This window comes from Phoxinus phoxinus (genome assembly GCF_949152265.1).
Source record: "Phoxinus phoxinus genome assembly, chromosome: 7".
In the NCBI taxonomy this organism is placed as follows: domain Eukaryota; kingdom Metazoa; phylum Chordata; class Actinopteri; order Cypriniformes; family Leuciscidae; genus Phoxinus; species Phoxinus phoxinus.
In genome coordinates, this window is record NC_136882.1 from 1,535,093 (window position 1) to 1,554,598 (window position 19,506).

Consider the following 19,506-nt stretch of genomic DNA (forward strand, 5'->3'; position numbering starts at 1 on the left):
TCTGCAGGAGGTCAGGAGCGTTACAACACTCAACAACATCTGCAGGAGGTCAGGAGCGTTACAACACTCGACAACATCTGCAGGAGGACAGGAGCGTTACAACACTCAACAACATCTGCAGGAGGACAGAGGCGTTACAACACTCAACAACATCTGCAGGAGGACAGAGGCGTTACAACACTCGACAACATCTGCAGGAGGACAGAGGCGTTACAACACTCGACAACATCTGCAGGAGGTCAGGAGCGTTACAACACTCGACAACATCTGCAGGAGGACAGGAGCGTTACAACACTCAACAACATCTGCAGGAGGACAGAGGCGTTACAACACTCAACAACATCTGCAGGAGGACAGAGGCGTTACAACACTCGACAACATCTGCAGGAGGACAGAGGCGTTACAACACTCGACAACATCTGCAGGAGGACAGGGGCGTTACAACACTCAACAACATCTGCAGGAGGACAGAGGCGTTACAACACTCAACAACATCTGCAGGAGGACAGAGGCGTTACAACACTCAACAACATCTGCAGGAGGACAGGAGCGTTACAACACTCGACAACATCTGCAGGAGGACAGAGGCGTTACAACACTCGACAACATCTGCAGGAGGACAGAGGCGTTACAACACTCAACAACATCTGCAGGAGGACAGAGGCGTTACAACACTCAACAACATCTGCAGGAGGTCAGGAGCGTTACAACACTCAACAACATCTGCAGGAGGACAGGAGCGTTACAACACTCAACAACATCTGCAGGAGGACAGAGGCGTTACAACACTCAACAACATCTGCAGGAGGACAGAGGCGTTACAACACTCAACAACATCTGCAGGAGGACAGAGGCGTTACAACACTCGACAACATCTGCAGGAGGACAGGGGCGTTACAACACTCAACAACATCTGCAGGAGGACAGAGGCGTTACAACACTCGACAACATCTGCAGGAGGTCAGGAGCGTTACAACACTCAACAACATCTGCAGGAGGACAGAGGCGTTACAACACTCAACAACATCTGCAGGAGGACAGAGGCGTTACAACACTCAACAACATCTGCAGGAGGACAGGGGCGTTACAACACTCAACAACATCTGCAGGAGGACAGGAGCGTTACAACACTCAACAACATCTGCAGGAGGACAGAGGCGTTACAACACTCAACAACATCTGCAGGAGGACAGAGGCGTTACAACACTCAACAACATCTGCAGGAGGACAGGAGCGTTACAACACTCAACAACATCTGCAGGAGGACAGAGGCGTTACAACACTCAACAACATCTGCAGGAGGACAGGAGCGTTACAACACTCAACAACATCTGCAGGAGGACAGGAGCGTTACAACACTCGACAACATCTGCAGGAGGACAGGGGCGTTACAACACTCAACAACATCTGCAGGAGGACAGGAGCGTTACAACACTCAACAACATCTGCAGGAGGACAGAGGCGTTACAACACTCAACAACATCTGCAGGAGGACAGGAGCGTTACAACACTCAACAACATCTGCAGGAGGACAGGAGCGTTACAACACTCAACAACATCTGCAGGAGGACAGGGGCGTTACAACACTCAACAACATCTGCAGGAGGACAGGAGCGTTACAACACTCAACAACATCTGCAGGAGGACAGGAGCGTTACAACACTCAACAACATCTGCAGGAGGACAGGGGCGTTACAACACTCAACAACATCTGCAGGAGGACAGGGGCGTTACAACACTCAACAACATCTGCAGGAGGACAGGGGCGTTACAACACTCAACAACATCTGCAGGAGGACAGGGGCGTTACAACACTCGACAACATCTGCAGGAGGACAGGAGCGTTACAACACTCAACAACATCTGCAGGAGGACAGAGGCGTTACAACACTCAACAACATCTGCAGGAGGACAGAGGCGTTACAACACTCAACAACATCTGCAGGAGGACAGGGGCGTTACAACACTCAACAACATCTGCAGGAGGACAGGAGCGTTACAACACTCAACAACATCTGCAGGAGGACAGAGGCGTTACAACACTCAACAACATCTGCAGGAGGACAGAGGCGTTACAACACTCAACAACATCTGCAGGAGGACAGGAGCGTTACAACACTCAACAACATCTGCAGGAGGACAGAGGCGTTACAACACTCAACAACATCTGCAGGAGGACAGGAGCGTTACAACACTCAACAACATCTGCAGGAGGACAGGAGCGTTACAACACTCGACAACATCTGCAGGAGGACAGGGGCGTTACAACACTCAACAACATCTGCAGGAGGACAGGAGCGTTACAACACTCAACAACATCTGCAGGAGGACAGGGGCGTTACAACACTCAACAACATCTGCAGGAGGACAGAGGCGTTACAACACTCAACAACATCTGCAGGAGGACAGGAGCGTTACAACACTCAACAACATCTGCAGGAGGACAGGAGCGTTACAACACTCGACAACATCTGCAGGAGGACAGGGGCGTTACAACACTCAACAACATCTGCAGGAGGACAGGAGCGTTACAACACTCAACAACATCTGCAGGAGGACAGAGGCGTTACAACACTCAACAACATCTGCAGGAGGACAGGAGCGTTACAACACTCAACAACATCTGCAGGAGGACAGGAGCGTTACAACACTCAACAACATCTGCAGGAGGACAGGGGCGTTACAACACTCAACAACATCTGCAGGAGGACAGGAGCGTTACAACACTCAACAACATCTGCAGGAGGACAGGAGCGTTACAACACTCAACAACATCTGCAGGAGGACAGGGGCGTTACAACACTCAACAACATCTGCAGGAGGACAGGGGCGTTACAACACTCAACAACATCTGCAGGAGGACAGGGGCGTTACAACACTCAACAACATCTGCAGGAGGATGTCTGCAGGACACATCTTTCGTATGTGTCCACTTACAATCAAAAACAAAACATTGTGCTTTTGTAAAATAAACAAAATGAACAGGGTGTGCTTTCTGCCTCTCCGTCTCCGAGCACGTTTGTAAACTTAAAGGGGGGGGGGGGGGGTATAATGCCACTTTTCACAAGATGTAAAATAAGTCTGATGTCCCCAGAGTGTGTGTGTGAAGTTTTAGCACAAAATACCCACAGATATTTTTATATAGCATGTTAAAATTGTCACTTTTTGAGGGTGAGCAAAAACGCACTGTTTTTGTGCCTGTGCCTTTAAGTGCAAATGAGCTGCTGCTCCCGACACAGGAGGCGGAGCTTTAAGAGCTTGTGTCCTTTTACCTCACACACACATGCAATGAACATTTCAAAAACGTTTAGCCTTTTCTGTTCAAACCGTACAATAGCTACGTTTACGTGGACACCTTTTGGTTCAATCGGAATGAAATCAATATGATTGCTGAATCCGAACACGGTGTTTACATGAACGATAAATAAAGTAATCGGGATCAACCTCCCCTTTAAACAATACTCAGCAATACAATATATCTTTATAAACATTTAAGTGTCTACTTTTCAATTATCTAATTCAACACGAAAACAATTATTCTCTTATTCTCTGTTTAAGTCACGTGTATGAAACCAACAAGATGTCCAGTTCCTCAAGCGCATGCTCATTAGCACTAATGTGACCACGTGAAAGCACGCAAACCTGTAAATGCCCTCATCACCTCAAAACAAACTGCAGCATTTCTGTACTTTTCGTCGAGTTTGGAAGACATGCTGTGAGTTTACCTTGGATTTACCTCAGAACAAGAAAGCAATTTGAAGACAAGAAAGATTTAAAGGTAAGAAATGTATCCTCGCTTATTAGTTAGCAGGATATTGTTGCATAAACTTCACATTGTACTAGTTGAACTGTTGCTAAACTAAAATGTATGAAAATGTACGGAAACATGTTGAAATAGACAGGTAAGCAACCTTTCAATGTACGACATAAGGATGTTTCTATGCTCGATAAATCAGCATGATATAAAAGTAGGCTAGTATTGTGTTTCGTCTGACGCTCGAGACACACTGGTTTATGATGGAGGGGAAAGAGCCCGATTGCAGAAACGTACAGTTTATTACTGATATTTTGCACCAGGAAGTGGCGATTTTGTTTGTTATTTAAGAGATGGGATGGAAACGGAGCTTTATATGTGAATGAGATAAACTCTGTGTGTAAACAGTGATGTCGCGCACCTTCATGTCGGTCCCCCCGTGCGGCCGCTGCTGCAGAGCCCCGAACGGGTACGAGCCGTTGGCAGGGTTCAGGTCGGATCGGGCAGAGATGGAGTTCTCCCCGTTCTGGACCGGGTCACAGGCGTCGCAGCGGGACAACGGGTCCTCCTGATAGTTATTATACCTGCAGAACACACACAGATGTGACCTCAGCGGTGTAGCCCAGGACTGGTTACTGTGGGTTTTAAGTGTAATGCCACTACCATGCAATAGGGGCTCTATGTCGCATTCCTCCTCTGGTATATAGCCAGCAGTGTTGCCAGATGTACGATAATTATCGTATTTGTGCGATAATTTTGACCTCTGTACGATGTACGGTCAATAATGAAAAAAAATCCCATAATGTACGATATTTCCAGAATTGTGTGACACTTCAAATGATGGTGGTTGTGATCACAGGGCTTCTATACTCATCGATCCAGCTGTGGATTCAACGTCTACCGCCATGATCGTGAGGAGAACGTGAAGGTGGCGTTACGCTCGTCTTCCATCTCACGTTACGTCTTCTCGGCCAATCATCGTGGAGAATGACTCAGGTTCTTTTGTATATTGTATACAAAGCTGTATTTCATTAACATGTCATCTCTGTATGTTTTGCAAGAAAAATACAAGTTTTTTAAAAAACAGTTCTTGCCGCGGCGCTTAGGTCAGTTTTTTCAAGCTGAGGCCGATAGTTTGGAAATAAAGTAATTTCAGGTCGTGTCAGAAAGTATTTGGTTTATAAATAGCTGTATTCTGTACGTTTGACTCGTGTACGATCATTTCCTTCCAAATACGATAGTTTTGAGCTTCTAGTACGTTACTTGGACATTTCCGATGAGTCCTGATGGAGAACTGCGGATACAAGCTCAGTCGAGTACCGGTAAGTGTTTTCTATGTTTAGTTTGTCATGGTTAATTCTCTATATAAGCTGTATTTTGTTTCCCATGTCTTTTTGTATTGGTTTGTTTGTAGGTAGCATGCTAATGCTAGCCTGTGTGTTTTATTGTAGAAGGACTCTTTATACACACCTTTTCTTCAGGCTTTATAATACGCCTCGTTTGCCTGGAGCTTGACAGCTCTAAAGACACCACCAGCCTACCAAAGAGCGGACTGAGGACAGTGGAAGCTAGGCCTACTAATTCTGGATTTCACTTGGATTGTTTCATCATTCCTCTGCAGTTTATCCACTTCTCTGTAACAAGCTCAACGACGGACATTACTTTTAAACATGTCTTGATTACTCCTATGGACAACGGTCAGATAAGGGTTTCTCTCGGTCCCCCATTTGCAAACAAGAGTGACAGAAATCATTTGTATGACTTTGGGTTTTTGTGCTGCTGGGATTTCTATATTTTTTTTAGGTTTTGTCATTTTCATATAAACTTTAAAAATGATTTCCTTCAGTGTGTCTGTTATGAAGTTTATTTTAGCATTAGGGTTGATCTAGTCTGGGCAGTGAGTCCCTCCTTTACATGTATCGTGTAGCTTGCTTCCTTAAAAGTGTTTCTGGAGACGGGTACAGCGGACCGTACCTCATCAGACGCACCATGGACTCGATGTCGGTCACCAGAGTCTGGTTCCTGCGGAAGATCTGTGCTCTGGGGCTCTGGCTGAAGGAGAACCAGGACCCGTACTTCTGGACCAGCTCCGGTCCTCCGCTGGCATTGAACACCTCCTCGAAGTACCTGGACAACAACAGCATCTCTATGGTATTTATACAAGTGTTATTTTATTTGTTTTGATATTATTTTATTTTATTATTATTATCTATGTTTTACTGTAAAGCACTTTGTGATGCTTCCTCGTCTGTGAAAGGTGCTAAAGAAATAAACTTTACTTACTTCTGTATAGTATAAACATTTAATTGGACTGGTAACAGTGGTACTGTATTATTATTCTAATAGAATTTAATTTGAATGTTAGAATTTGACATAACGGAATGCATACATCTAATAAGTGTAGAAAAAAATGCCCATATATAGGGTGAAAATGCCACTGGAAATCAATTTAAGGTGTCAAATATTGCCCCTTAATAAACAAGTTAATTTCTGTCACTACTGTGAACTGACCACTGCATAGAATATGAAAAATATGAATATCTCCGTGAGTCTGCTGTCAACAACAGGCCTAAGCCAGCCACAATACCAGCACAAAAACACACTGAGCTAAATATAATTAATTATTATCAACAAAACTTTGAAAATATCTATATATATTTGTGTCAAAATAGCGCACCCCTAATGTACATAATTAATTTGTATTTCTTCAGGTGTTAGAAAGCCAGTGTCAGCGGTTTACTCTCTCCATCCGGCAGAAGTTATGACCTCATGAGGTGGACGACTACACAGATGTTGTGACCGATGTGGTCAGTGTGATACGAGTACACCAGCGACTCTGTACTTTCACAACCTCTTCTCCATTTGAACATTTCCCAGCAACGACGGTTATTAATCGCTTATCTTTGGAAGATCCACCAAAGAATAAAAAAAAAAAATTGTAATTACATTTTTGTTTCTCAGAAATCTCACAATAGTGAGAAAGTCAGAACTGTGAGATCATGACTTTTAAATCTTGCACTTTGGACTTTGTAACTTAAACAGTCAGAATTGCACGTTTATATCTAGCAAACACCTTTTATTTTGTATTCAATGGTGATCTGTGTGAACGAGAGGAATTTCTCAACTGTCCACGCTGTGCTAGGAACATTAAATACCAGACGTAAATCAATCTTCTGTTAAATCTGCACTGTTCTTCACTGGAATGATCCGTGTCTAGAAGGATGTACTGGTATCTCTACTATAACTACAGCGACGGACTTGAGCGTTATGCTTGACAGCAATCTGAGCTTAGAAACCACATTTGTGAAACGTTCTTCTTCCGCCTACACACGAGCGAGTTGTGTTGCGCACCCATGGCTAAGAGGAGATGATCGATGACCGGCTCGCTTTACTCACGGGATGTTGTAGCTGGCCCAGTATCCCGTCTCAAACAGCTCTTCTGTCCGGTCTGCCGTTACGATCATCCCACTGGAGGAAACACACACACACAACACACACGCTATCAGGCTTTCTGCCGCTGTAATGCAAACACACATCAATCCGCTTTACTATTCAAGAAGTAATAATCATGTAGATAGGAATTTCTCAGTTGAGTTCAATGTGAAGCAGTCTCCCTCAGCACTGAGCTTCAGAGAGCACTCACGGGATCTGCTCCAGGACTGTGAAGAGCCCTAGCTGTGCGCAGCCCTTTCCCGGGACGAACAGCTTGTAGTCGACCACCATCCACTGGTTGTTGTACCTGGCCATCACAATGAGGTTTGATCAGCGGCTTTCACTCACATGTGCTCGTTTGATAAGATGCATTGAGAGGCTCACGTTCCGCTGTTGTGTTCGCTGAAGATGTCGGCCCACGCCGGGCCGCTGTCCGCCAGCCGGTTGGCCACGATGTTCCTCAGCCACTCCATGACTGCGCCGCAGGGACACACAAACCTCCACAGCTCAGGGTTACTGTTGCCAATCGTGGTTTCCAGCGTTACCTGAGGGAAAACACACTCATATTAATAAGGGATAATGTACATCCAGCCGGTTGTTATCTCAGAATAAACCCGGCAGAGTGATCAGGTCTTCATCAGCCTGAAGGGGTTTATTCTGAGATCACACACACACACACACACACACACACACACACACAGATAACACACACACAGGTGGTTTATTCTGAGATCACACACACACACACACACACACCTGAAGGGGGTTTATTCTGAGATAACAATCGGCTGGGTGGACATTATCTGGCTTATTACACGGATAATAATTATTACACGGTCTAACAAGTAAATAATTAGACCCGAAATATGAATGAGTATAAATATGTTATCAGCTCTTTAAACGCAGAGCTTCCGCGGAGAGAGCAGTTTCAGCGGCGAGATCAAACTAGACGGACATTAGAGATGCGGTGTACAGTCATAACACTCATTACTCAGCATTTCAACACATAAATATGGAGAGTTTCTGATTTGAGATTAAACTGTTTTAAAATCGTACCTGTTTGTATCTTATAATCCAACAGTGTACAAAACAATAGTCACAAAATGGCCGCCGCTGTGTTTATATGAAACGAGAGAGCGAGTCCACGATACTGGATGGCATAATTAAATAACTGTACACAAAATATTGATTTGAGTTTTAATATTTTATTAGCCCACCAAAAGCAAAACTTCCACGGAGAAAACGGTTCCTAGCGAGTGTGTAGCGCTGCTGACCTCAGTGACCCGGATGAGCCGGTGTTTCTGAGTTCTGCTGTTATCTGGGAATATCACACCCCTGGATGTGTGATCGACCAATCAGAATCAAGCATTCCACTGAGCCTGTAATAACTAATGTGTAATAAATAAAAAATAAACACTGCTCCACCCAACAAGATAATAGTTTAAAATGTTCTCACCAAACCACTGCTGAGCAAATAGAAGTCATCGCCGGAGAAAATGCTGCCAGGGTAGGAGGAAAACACCTGAGTTTTCCCGGGAATAGTCACCTTTCCTGCAGGAACAGTGATGCATGCTTTACAAATTATATACACTGTAAAAAATAATCGTGATTTTTAGAGGTCAACCGATTCGGTGCCGATAGTTGATTGGTGGAACTATCGTTATCTGCACAAATCCATACCGATAGTTTTCCGGGTTGCGTCCATTGCTGGAGCGGCTGAGAAGTGTGCGCTGGCATTATACAGAGCGAGAGCGCCCTCTAGAGGCGGAATAACAAACTATCACTGTAGTTCGTTCTGTGGAACTCCTCATTTTAATATATTCATAATATAATAGCACATTTCAGTTCAGCACTGTTTTACTTGGAGTGTTATGTTTGTTTTTAATCCAGTATCCATTCAAAAAAATATCACTTACCGATTGAATAATCGGTTATCGGTACGGTCAAACCTAAATATCGGTAGCGGTAAAATCCACTATTGGTCGACCTCTAGTGATTTTAATGGTAAAAGACTGTAAAAATGCTACGGTGAAAAACTGTAAACTGATTATCAGAAAGTTTCCGAACTATATACGGTGGATAACTGATAGATCATGCCTGTACATTTTATAGTAAACACCGTTAAATTTAAGTTTTTGGATGTGAAAAAGCACAAATCAATGTATAATTTACAGTGAAAAAACGTAAATGAAAAAACCCACAAATCCCTGCGTGACACTTCACATCTGATAAATCTTTGTTGAAATAACATAAGTTTCTTCATAGTTTTAAAGTTTTTTCTAATCAGTTATGTACACTAGGGTTTTATGTTACATTTAATGTTGTTCAATTAATGTTTATTGCATTTTCTTTTTTTTATTTCTTTTGTGTAACCATAATGGTGTTTAGTGTTTATGTGAATGCCACTGTGCAGCTTCTATATATTACTATTAACTTTCTCAGCTTGTGGAAAAGCTGTTTGCGATGAGCTTTGATTCATCATGTGACTCTCGTCAATACTGTGTGATTGGTGGTTGTCAGTGTATTACAATGGTACAAAACAGATATAAGAACTTCAATATTACAGTAAATTAACATTATATTAGATAATGAAATACGTTTTTTTTTTCCTGTAAATTTAAGTTTAGAAAACCTAAAAAGTTGCTACCGTATTTTCTACGGTACATTTCTGGCAACCACAGTTGCTGTTTTCTTTACAATGTAGTATAGCATTGTATACAAACAGAAGTGTATGTGTCTCGCCTGTGGGAGATGTGCGGTACGCGAAACTGTATCTCTTCATGATCCGCAGCATGGACTGGTAGGTGTTCCACGTGTCATGTGACACCAGCAGGTCCTGGCGGCCCGGAAGCACCTTGATGAGAGCGGAGCAGGAGCCGGAGCCCACGGTGCGAGTGCGGCTGGACTTGTTGAGTGCAGACTCCAGGTCCTCCAGGTCTCCTGCCATCTGGAACAGGCTGAGCGCACACGCAACAATAATAATAATACATATAGCTGCAAGCAGCAATTATCAGGGTTCAAGCGGTTTAAGGCCTTTAGTTAACAATAATTTATTGGCCGATGGAGGACATGTTTTTTGAGATACGTCAATGTACGACATAAACAATCATGGCAGCTCGGACAAAGAAACGCCATGCTAATTTCCAGGGCTAATTTAACGGTAGCATAGTTATGACCATTTTCATGTCTTTTCTATTTTATAGCGCTTTTATAACGTTTAAAAAAAAAAAAAAACTTCACCATGACCTTAGATTTCACCAGAAGACCCTTGGCACAGGTCTTACATATGTGTGCCAAGTTTGGTGAAAATATCTCATTTCCTTTTCGAGGAAAAAGCCTTGCCTTGCCTTGCCTAAAAGTGTCTCCTCCCACTTCAAAACATTATGGCGCCCCTTAGTGACCGTGAATCAAAATTTCAAATTTTTTATGATAATTATTGACAGTCAGACTCCAGAGAATCTTTCTGTAATCTTTCATACTTTTGACCACTGTAGCGCCCCCGTCAGGCCGATCGGGGCGGGCCTTGGTGACGTTGTAGGCGGTGTGAGTACTACCAGCCCCCAAAGTTTCCAGTCTCTACGACTTACGGTTCGGTCTGCCCGATCACTTTTAGGGGAGAATGCTGATCCTTGGAAAATTTCAGCTCCACGCGCTTGAACCCCTAATAATAATAATAATAATAATACAACATGACAATTTACACATGGACTACAGGGAAAAGCAGTATGGCTGTACTCACAGGAAGCCGAAGGGGTTGATGGAGAGGCTTCCAGAGGGAAACTCCACCTTCCCGTTATAGCCGTCCTCCAATCCCTGCAGCTGCAGCAGAGACAGGCGGACCTGAGAGAGAACAGGCCATGAACTAGAAGAAGCGGACCTGAGAGAGAACAGGCCATGAACTAGAAGAAGCGGACCTGAGAGAGAACAGGCCATGAACTAGAAGAAACAGTCCTGCAGGCTTCGCTTGTGCATGAGAGATGCTTTACCATTGTCATGTGACACTGATGCAAGAACAACCAAACACTCTTTGTCTCTGCCCCTCAGTGTCTCTGCCTCTCAGTGTTTCTGCCCCTCAGTGTCTCTGCCGCTCAGTGTTTCTGCCCCTCAGTGTCTCTGCCCCTCAGTGTCTCTGCCCCTCAGTGTCTCTGCCGCTCAGTGTTTCTGCCCCTCAGTGTCTCTGCCCCTCAGTGTCTCTGCCCCTCAGTGTCTCTGCCTCTCAGTGTCTCTGCCCCTCAGTGTTTCTGCCCCTCAGTGTCTCTGCCGCTCAGTGTCTCTGCCCCTCAGTGTCTCTGCCCCTCAGTGTCTCTGCCCCTCAGTGTCTCTGCCCCTCAGTGTTTCTGCCCCTCAGTGTCTCTGCCCCTCAGTGTCTCTGCCCCTCAGTGTTTCTGCCCCTCAGTGTTTCTGCCCCTCAGTGTCTCTGCCCCTCAGTGTCTCTGCCCCTCAGTGTTTCTGCCCCTCAGTGTCTCTGCCACTCAGTGTTTCTGCCGCTCAGTGTCTCTGCCGCTCAGTGTCTCTGCCCCTCAGTGTCTCTGCCCCTCAGTTTCTCTGCCGCTCAGTGTCTCTGCCCCTCAGTGTCTCTGCCGCTCAGTGTCTCTGCCCCTCAGTGTCTCTGCCCCTCAGTGTCTCTGCCCCTCAGTGTCTCTGCCCCTCAGTGTTTCTGCCCCTCAGTGTCTCTGCCCCTCAGTGTCTCTGCCCCTCAGTGTTTCTGCCCCTCAGTGTTTCTGCCCCTCAGTGTCTCTGCCCCTCAGTGTCTCTGCCCCTCAGTGTCTCTGCCCCTCAGTGTCTCTGCCCCTCAGTGTCTCTGCCGCTCAGTGTCTCTGCCCCTCAGTGTCTCTGCCGCTCAGTGTCTCTGCCCCTCAGTGTCTCTGCCCCTCAGTGTCTCTGCCCCTCAGTGTTTCTGCCGCTCAGTGTCTCTGCCGCTCAGTGTCTCTGCCCCTCAGTGTCTCTGCCGCTCAGTGTCTCTGCCCCTCAGTGTCTCTGCCGCTCAGTGTCTCTGCCGCTCAGTGTCTCTGCCCCTCAGTGTCTCTGCCCCTCAGTGTTTCTGCCCCTCAGTGTCTCTGCCCCTCAGTGTCTCTGCCCCTCAGTGTTTCTGCCCCTCAGTGTCTCTGCCCCTCAGTGTCTCTGCCCCTCAGTGTCTCTGCCCCTCAGTGTCTCTGCCCCTCAGTTTCTCTGCCGCTCAGTGTCTCTGCCCCTCAGTGTCTCTGCCGCTCAGTGTTTCTGCCCCTCAGTGTCTCTGCCGCTCAGTGTCTCTGCCCCTCAGTGTCTCTGCCCCTCAGTGTCTCTGCCGCTCAGTGTCTCTGCCGCTCAGTGTCTCTGCCCCTCAGTGTCTCTGCCCCTCAGTGTCTCTGCCCCTCAGTGTCTCTGCCCCTCAGTGTCTCTGCCCCTCAGTGTCTCTGCCCCTCAGTGTTTCTGCCGCTCAGTGTCTCTGCCCCTCAGTGTCTCTGCCCCTCAGTGTCTCTCCCCCTCAGTGTCTCTGCCCCTCAGTGTCTCTGCCGCTCAGTGTGTCTGCCCCTCAGTGTCTTTGCCGCTCAGTGTCTCTGCCTCTCAGTGTCTCTGCCCCTCATTGTCTCTGCCCCTCATTGTCTCTGCCCCTCAGTGTCTCTGCCCCTCAGTGTCTCTGCCCCTCAGTGTCTCTGCCCCTCATTGTCTCTGCCGCTCAGTGTGTCTGCCCCTCAGTGTCTCTGCCGCTCAGTGTCTCTGCCCCTCAGTGTCTCTGCCCCTCAGTGTCTCTGCCGCTCAGTGTCTCTGCCGCTCAGTGTTTCTGCCCCTCAGTGTCTCTGCCGCTCAGTGTCTCTGCCCCTCAGTGTCTCTGCCGCTCAGTGTCTCTGCCCCTCAGTGTCTCTGCCCCTCAGTGTTTCTGCCCCTCAGTGTCTCTGCCCCTCAGTGTTTCTGCCGCTCAGTGTGTCTGCCCCTCAGTGTCTCTGCCGCTCAGTGTCTCTGCCGCTCAGTGTCTCTGCCGCTCAGTGTCTCTGCCCCTCAGTGTCTCTGCCGCTCAGTGTCTCTGCCCCTCAGTGTCTCTGCCCCTCAGTGTTTCTGCCCCTCAGTGTCTCTGCCCCTCAGTGTCTCTGCCCCTCAGTGTCTCTGCCCCTCAGTGTCTCTGCCCCTCAGTGTTTCTGCCCCTCAGTGTCTCTGCCCCTCAGTGTTTCTGCCCCTCAGTGTCTCTGCCCCTCAGTGTTTCTGCCGCTCAGTGTCTCTGCCGCTCAGTGTCTCTGCCCCTCAGTGTCTCTGCCCCTCAGTGTCTCTGCCCCTCAGTGTCTCTGCCCCTCAGTGTCTCTGCCCCTCAGTGTCTCTGCCCCTCAGTGTCTCTGCCCCTCAGTGTTTCTGCCGCTCAGTGTCTCTGCCCCTCAGTGTCTCTGCCCCTCAGTGTCTCTCCCCCTCAGTGTCTCTGCCCCTCAGTGTCTCTGCCGCTCAGTGTGTCTGCCCCTCAGTGTCTTTGCCGCTCAGTGTCTCTGCCTCTCAGTGTCTCTGCCCCTCATTGTCTCTGCCCCTCATTGTCTCTGCCCCTCAGTGTCTCTGCCCCTCAGTGTCTCTGCCCCTCAGTGTCTCTGCCCCTCATTGTCTCTGCCGCTCAGTGTGTCTGCCCCTCAGTGTCTCTGCCGCTCAGTGTCTCTGCCCCTCAGTGTCTCTGCCCCTCAGTGTCTCTGCCGCTCAGTGTCTCTTCCTCTCAGTGTCTCTGCCCCTCAGTGTCTCTGCCGCTCAGTGTGTCTGCCCCTCAGTGTCTCTGCCCCTCAGTGTCTCTGCCCCTCAGTGTCTCTGCCCCTCAGTGTCTCTGCCGCTCAGTGTCTCTGCCGCTCAGTGTCTCTGCCCCTCAGTGTCTCTGCCGCTCAGTGTCTCTGCCCCTCAGTGTCTCTGCCGCTCAGTGTCTCTGCCCCTCAGTGTCTCTGCCCCTCAGTGTTTCTGCCCCTCAGTGTCTCTGCCCCTCAGTGTCTCTGCCGCTCAGTGTGTCTGCCCCTCAGTGTCTCTGCCGCTCAGTGTCTCTGCCGCTCAGTGTCTCTGCCGCTCAGTGTCTCTGCCCCTCAGTGTCTCTGCCCCTCAGTGTCTCTGCCTCTCAGTGTCTCTGCCCCTCATTGTCTCTGCCGCTCAGTGTGTCTGCCCCTCAGTGTCTCTGCCCCTCAGTGTCTCTGCCCCTCAGTGTCTCTGCCGCTCACTGTCTCTGCCTCTCAGTGTCTCTGCCTCTCAGTGTCTCTGCCTCTCAGTGTCTCTGCCCCTCAGTGTCTCTGCCCCTCAGTGTCTCTGCCGCTCAGTGTCTCTGCCCCTCAGTGTCTCTGCCCCTCAGTGTTTCTGCCCCTCAGTGTCTCTGCCCCTCAGTGTCTCTGCCGCTCAGTGTGTCTGCCCCTCAGTGTCTCTGCCCCTCAGTGTCTCTGCCCCTCAGTGTCTCTGCCCCTCAGTGTCTCTCCCCCTCAGTGTCTCTGCCGCTCAGTGTCTCTGCCGCTCAGTGTCTCTGCCGCTCAGTGTCTCTGCCTCTCAGTGTCTCTGCCCCTCATTGTCTCTGCCCCTCATTGTCTCTGCCCCTCAGTGTCTCTGCCCCTCATTGTCTCTGCCGCTCAGTGTCTCTGCCGCTCAGTGTCTCTGCCTCTCAGTGTCTCTGCCCCTCATTGTCTCTGCCGCTCAGTGTGTCTGCCCCTCAGTGTCTCTGCCCCTCAGTGTCTCTGCCCCTCAGTGTCTCTGCCGCTCAGTGTCTCTGCCTCTCAGTGTCTCTGACCCTCAGTGTCTCTGCCGCTCAGTGTGTCTGCCCCTCAGTGTCTCTGCCCCTCAGTGTCTCTGCCCCTCATTGTCTCTGCCTCTCAGTGTCTCTGACCCTCAGTGTCTCTGCCGCTCAGTGTGTCTGCCCCTCAGTGTCTCTGCCCCTCAGTGTCTCTGCCCCTCATTGTCTCTGCCGCTCAGTGTGTCTGCCCCTCAGTGTCTCTGCCCCTCAGTGTCTCTGCCCCTCATTGTCTCTGCCCCTCAGTGTCTCTGCCCCTCAGTGTCTCTGCCCCTCAGTGTTTCTGCCGCTCAGTGTCTCTGCCCCTCAGTGTCTCTGCCCCTCAGTGTCTCTGCCCCTCAGTGTCTCTGCCCCTCAGTGTCTCTGCCCCTCAGTGTCTCTGCCCCTCAGTGTCTCTGCCCCTCAGTGTCTCTGTCCCTCAGTGTCTCTGCCCCTCAGTGTTTCTGCCCCTCAGTGTGTCTGCCCCTCAGTGTCTCTGCCGCTCAGTGTCTCTGCCCCTCAGTGTCTCTGCCCCTCAGTGTCTCTGCCGCTCAGTGTCTCTGCCTCTCAGTGTCTCTGACCCTCAGTGTCTCTGCCGCTCAGTGTGTCTGCCCCTCAGTGTTTCTGCCGCTCAGTGTTTCTGCCCCTCAGTGTCTCTGCCCCTCAGTGTCTCTGCCCCTCATTGTCTCTGCCGCTCAGTGTGTCTGCCCCTCAGTGTCTCTGCCCCTCAGTGTCTCTGCCCCTCATTGTATCTGCCGCTCAGTGTGTCTGCCCCTCAGTGTCTCTGCCTCTCAGTGTCTCTGACCCTCAGTGTCTCTGCCGCTCAGTGTGTCTGCCCCTCAGTGTCTCTGCCTCTCAGTGTCTCTGCCCCTCATTGTCTCTGCCGCTCAGTGTGTCTGCCCCTCAGTGTCTCTGCCTCTCAGTGTCTCTGCCCCTCATTGTCTCTGCCGCTCAGTGTGTCTGCCCCTCAGTGTCTCTGCCCCTCAGTGTCTCTGCCCCTCAGTGTCTCTGCCGCTCAGTGTTTCTGCCCCTCAGTGTCTCTGCCCCTCAGTGTTTCTGCCCCTCAGTGTCTCTGCCGCTCAGTGTCTCTGCCCCTCAGTGTCTCTGCCCCTCAGTGTCTCTGCCCCTCATTGTCTCTGCCGCTCAGTGTGTCTGCCCCTCAGTGTCTCTGCCCCTCAGTGTCTCTGCCCCTCATTGTCTCTGCCGCTCAGTGTGTCTGCCCCTCAGTGTCTCTGACCCTCAGTGTCTCTGACCCTCAGTGTCTCTGCCGCTCAGTGTGTCTGCCCCTCAGTGTCTCTGCCTCTCAGTGTCTCTGACCCTCAGTGTCTCTGCCGCTCAGTGTGTCTGCCCCTCAGTGTCTCTGCCTCTCAGTGTCTCTGCCCCTCATTGTCTCTGCCGCTCAGTGTGTCTGCCCCTCAGTGTCTCTGCCCCTCAGTGTCTCTGCCCCTCAGTGTCTCTGCCGCTCAGTGTTTCTGCCCCTCAGTGTCTCTGCCTCTCAGTGTCTCTGCCGCTCAGTGTGTCTGCCCCTCAGTGTCTCTGCCTCTCAGTGTCTCTGACCCTCAGTGTCTCTGCCGCTCAGTGTGTCTGCCCCTCAGTGTCTCTGCCGCTCAGTGTCTCTGCCCCTCAGTGTCTCTGCCGCTCAGTGTTTCTGCCCCTCAGTGTCTCTGCCGCTCAGTGTTTCTGCCCCTCAGTGTCTCTGCCCCTCAGTGTCTCTGCCGCTCAGTGTTTCTGCCCCTCAGTGTCTCTGCCCCTCAGTGTTTCTGCCCCTCAGTGTCTCTGCCGCTCAGTGTTTCTGCCCCTCAGTGTCTCTGCCGCTCAGTGTCTCTGCCTCTCAGTGTCTCTGCCGCTCAGTGTCTCTGCCGCTCAGTGTCTCTGCCCCTCAGTGTCTCTGCCCCTCAGTGTCTCTGCCCCTCAGTGTCTCTGCCCCTCAGTGTCTCTGCCCCTCATTGTCTCTGCCGCTCAGTGTTTCTGCCCCTCAGTGTCTCTGCCGCTCAGTGTCTCTGCCCCTCATTGTCTCTGCCGCTCAGTGTTTCTGCCCCTCAGTGTCTCTGCCGCTCAGTGTCTCTGCCCCTCAGTGTCTCTGCCTCTCAGTGTCTCTGCCGCTCAGTGTCTCTGCCGCTCAGTGTCTCTGCCCCTCAGTGTCTCTGCCCCTCAGTGTCTCTGCCCCTCAGTGTCTCTGCCCCTCAGTGTTTCTGCCGCTCAGTGTCTCTGCCTCTCAGTGTCTCTGCCCCTCATTGTCTCTGCCCCTCAGTGTCTCTGCCCCTCATTGTCTCTGCCCCTCATTGTCTCTTCACGCACCTGATGCCAGTACGGCGAGTCCGCATGCGTGTCCATCTGCTGATTGAGCCACTGCAGGTTAGAGATGATGTATTCTTTGAGCCGCTGACAGTAGCTGACGTCACGAGCGGACGGCTCACAGTAACCCATCAGTGTGTTCATCCAGTGCTGGTAGATCAGCTGTGGCAGACAGAAGATGAAGACTTTAGGTCACTTACACTCATGGACTCTGCTGTTTGCCATGAAGTGCACGTCGTGTTTCTGATCTCTCTTGTGATGTCACACATGTAGAGAAACACAGTTTTATGCACCCTTTTTGAGTTTTTGAGCACCCTTATAAGTTACAGTTAGTGGTAATGACAGACAAGTTGTGTCCTAAATGACAAACTATACACTCAACCGTCTACCCATTCATCATCGGAAGTGTCCAACATTCCACACTACAGTTAATTAACTGCATCATCTGGGCATCTGAAGTGCACTTTTGGGGATTTTTTTCACACTATTTATACTAACAATGGCTTAGAATAGTGCACAACTACACAAATCAGGACGACATACATACTTGATGGGGTGTGGATCAGCTAGAGAATAAAAACAGTGGCCAGGCGAATTCGATTTTATATTTATCATTAATTCTATAAAAACAATCAGTGCATGGTATGCAACAAATATTTATTTAGCAAAGCAAACATAAGTGGTTATTAACTTCACATGTGTTGTCTATGTTGTCTTTGACCAGTTGTTTGTTGATTATTTTCATTATGGATGCTATGGATTAGACGTGTACCTGTGAGGTGACGGAAGCCTCCACGAGTCCCGCCGCATACGCCTGCAGAGAGTCATTATAGACAGCACTGGTGCTGACCTCCAGATACGCCCACCTGACACACACACACACACACACGCACACACACACACACACACACACACACACACACACACACACACACACACACACACACATCAATACAAAGCCGTTTTACTGTCATCTATGCAATTCTTCATGTCACGCATGTTTAGTTTCCGCTATTTTGGACCAAATGAACCAAAGACTGGTTCTGCAATTTTAACTAAGGATGTATTCACACCAGGAAAATCTGCTAGTTCACTTGCTTTGGTCCGGACCAAATACAATGTTGTTGTTTTTTTTGGTTTGGTGTGGTTCGCTTTCACACTGCCCTTTTTGCAAGTGAACCAAAATTTGTAAACAAAACCACATGTGCGCTAAAGTCATCCATTCATTGGACAGACATTCTCAAGCAGGGAAAAGCAGGAAGTGCAAAAACAGGCAATTTATTGAGATCTTCCGTGGTGCAATTTTTATTCTTTAACTGATTTGGTGTTATCAGCTACTAACGCGTGCTGAATTATTATTATTATTTTTATCTTTATTTATTTAAGTCACTCTCTAGTCTAGTGCGCGGCCTTGCTCCAGATTCCGGGAGATTGGATCTCATTTGCGGGCGTCAAGGAGCCGCTATCAATATACGGGAGACTCCCGGGAACTTCCGGGACAGTTGGGATGCCTGGATAAAGATATAAAGGTATAAAAAGAAAAATTTCCTCCCGTTTGGCGCACCCCACCTGTCACGTCTCTATTCCCCACCAGTGGGGCGCCCCACACTTTGAGAACCGCTGGGCTAAACTAACATTAGCCAGCGAGTCCAACAAGTTACCTGTTCACCAGCTCCCGATCTCATTCCACAACACTGAATCCATTGAGTTCTTCCTCGGTGTCGCTTCTGAACAACTCCGCTAACTAGAGCGCCCTCTCGCGGCTGCAGACGGTAATGTTTTCTCTTGGTTCATCTCACTCAGTATGAGTTAATTTTGATATATAAGTCGCACCTGACTATAAGTCGCAGGACCAGCCAAACTATGAAAAAAAGTGCGACTTATAGTCCGGAAAATACGGTAGCCGGACAAGCCAGACCCACATTGAGATGTTGTGTCTGGAAACACACCATTGGCCGGGCTCAGTCCGAGGGGCGGGATAAACGGCTGTCTTTCAAATTCTTCTTAACCTTTATTTAACTAGGAAAGTCACATTGAGGTTACAAACCTCTTTTACAAGTGAGACCTAGTCAAGACAGGGTCAGATAGCCGAACTAGACAAAAAATAAAAATAAAAACACTGCTAACAACCAATAACAGCATCATTAATAAATACAACTAAAACACCACAAAGCAAGTCTCAGTAGCGAGATATTAAGCAGCATGTAAAGTTCAGCACAGCAGCACAAACATATAAGTATTACCCAACACCCTACATGGTATTATTCACAGAAACAACATTTATATATCATGTTTAAAAATAATTAGGTGACAGTATTATTTGCAAAGCAACTGCACTTAGTAG

At 48.9% G+C, this 19,506-nt stretch overlaps 1 protein-coding gene across 1 annotated transcript in view; it reads right to left on the reverse strand.

Moving 5' to 3' along the window:
- Window positions 1-19,506, reverse strand: part of plbd2 (phospholipase B domain containing 2) — a 40,340-nt gene that overhangs the window by 13,214 nt on the left and 7,620 nt on the right. The window contains exons 2-11 of the mRNA XM_079619443.1: window positions 17,935-18,028; window positions 17,166-17,324; window positions 10,926-11,026; window positions 9,929-10,143; window positions 8,643-8,737; window positions 7,571-7,731; window positions 7,398-7,493; window positions 7,151-7,222; window positions 5,729-5,881; window positions 4,176-4,338 (exon numbers count right to left, since the gene is read on the reverse strand). Of these exons, the coding sequence (XP_079475569.1) occupies window positions 4,176-4,338; window positions 5,729-5,881; window positions 7,151-7,222; window positions 7,398-7,493; window positions 7,571-7,731; window positions 8,643-8,737; window positions 9,929-10,143; window positions 10,926-11,026; window positions 17,166-17,324; window positions 17,935-18,028 (1,309 nt within the window). The remainder of the gene's footprint in view (window positions 1-4,175; window positions 4,339-5,728; window positions 5,882-7,150; window positions 7,223-7,397; window positions 7,494-7,570; window positions 7,732-8,642; window positions 8,738-9,928; window positions 10,144-10,925; window positions 11,027-17,165; window positions 17,325-17,934; window positions 18,029-19,506) is intronic.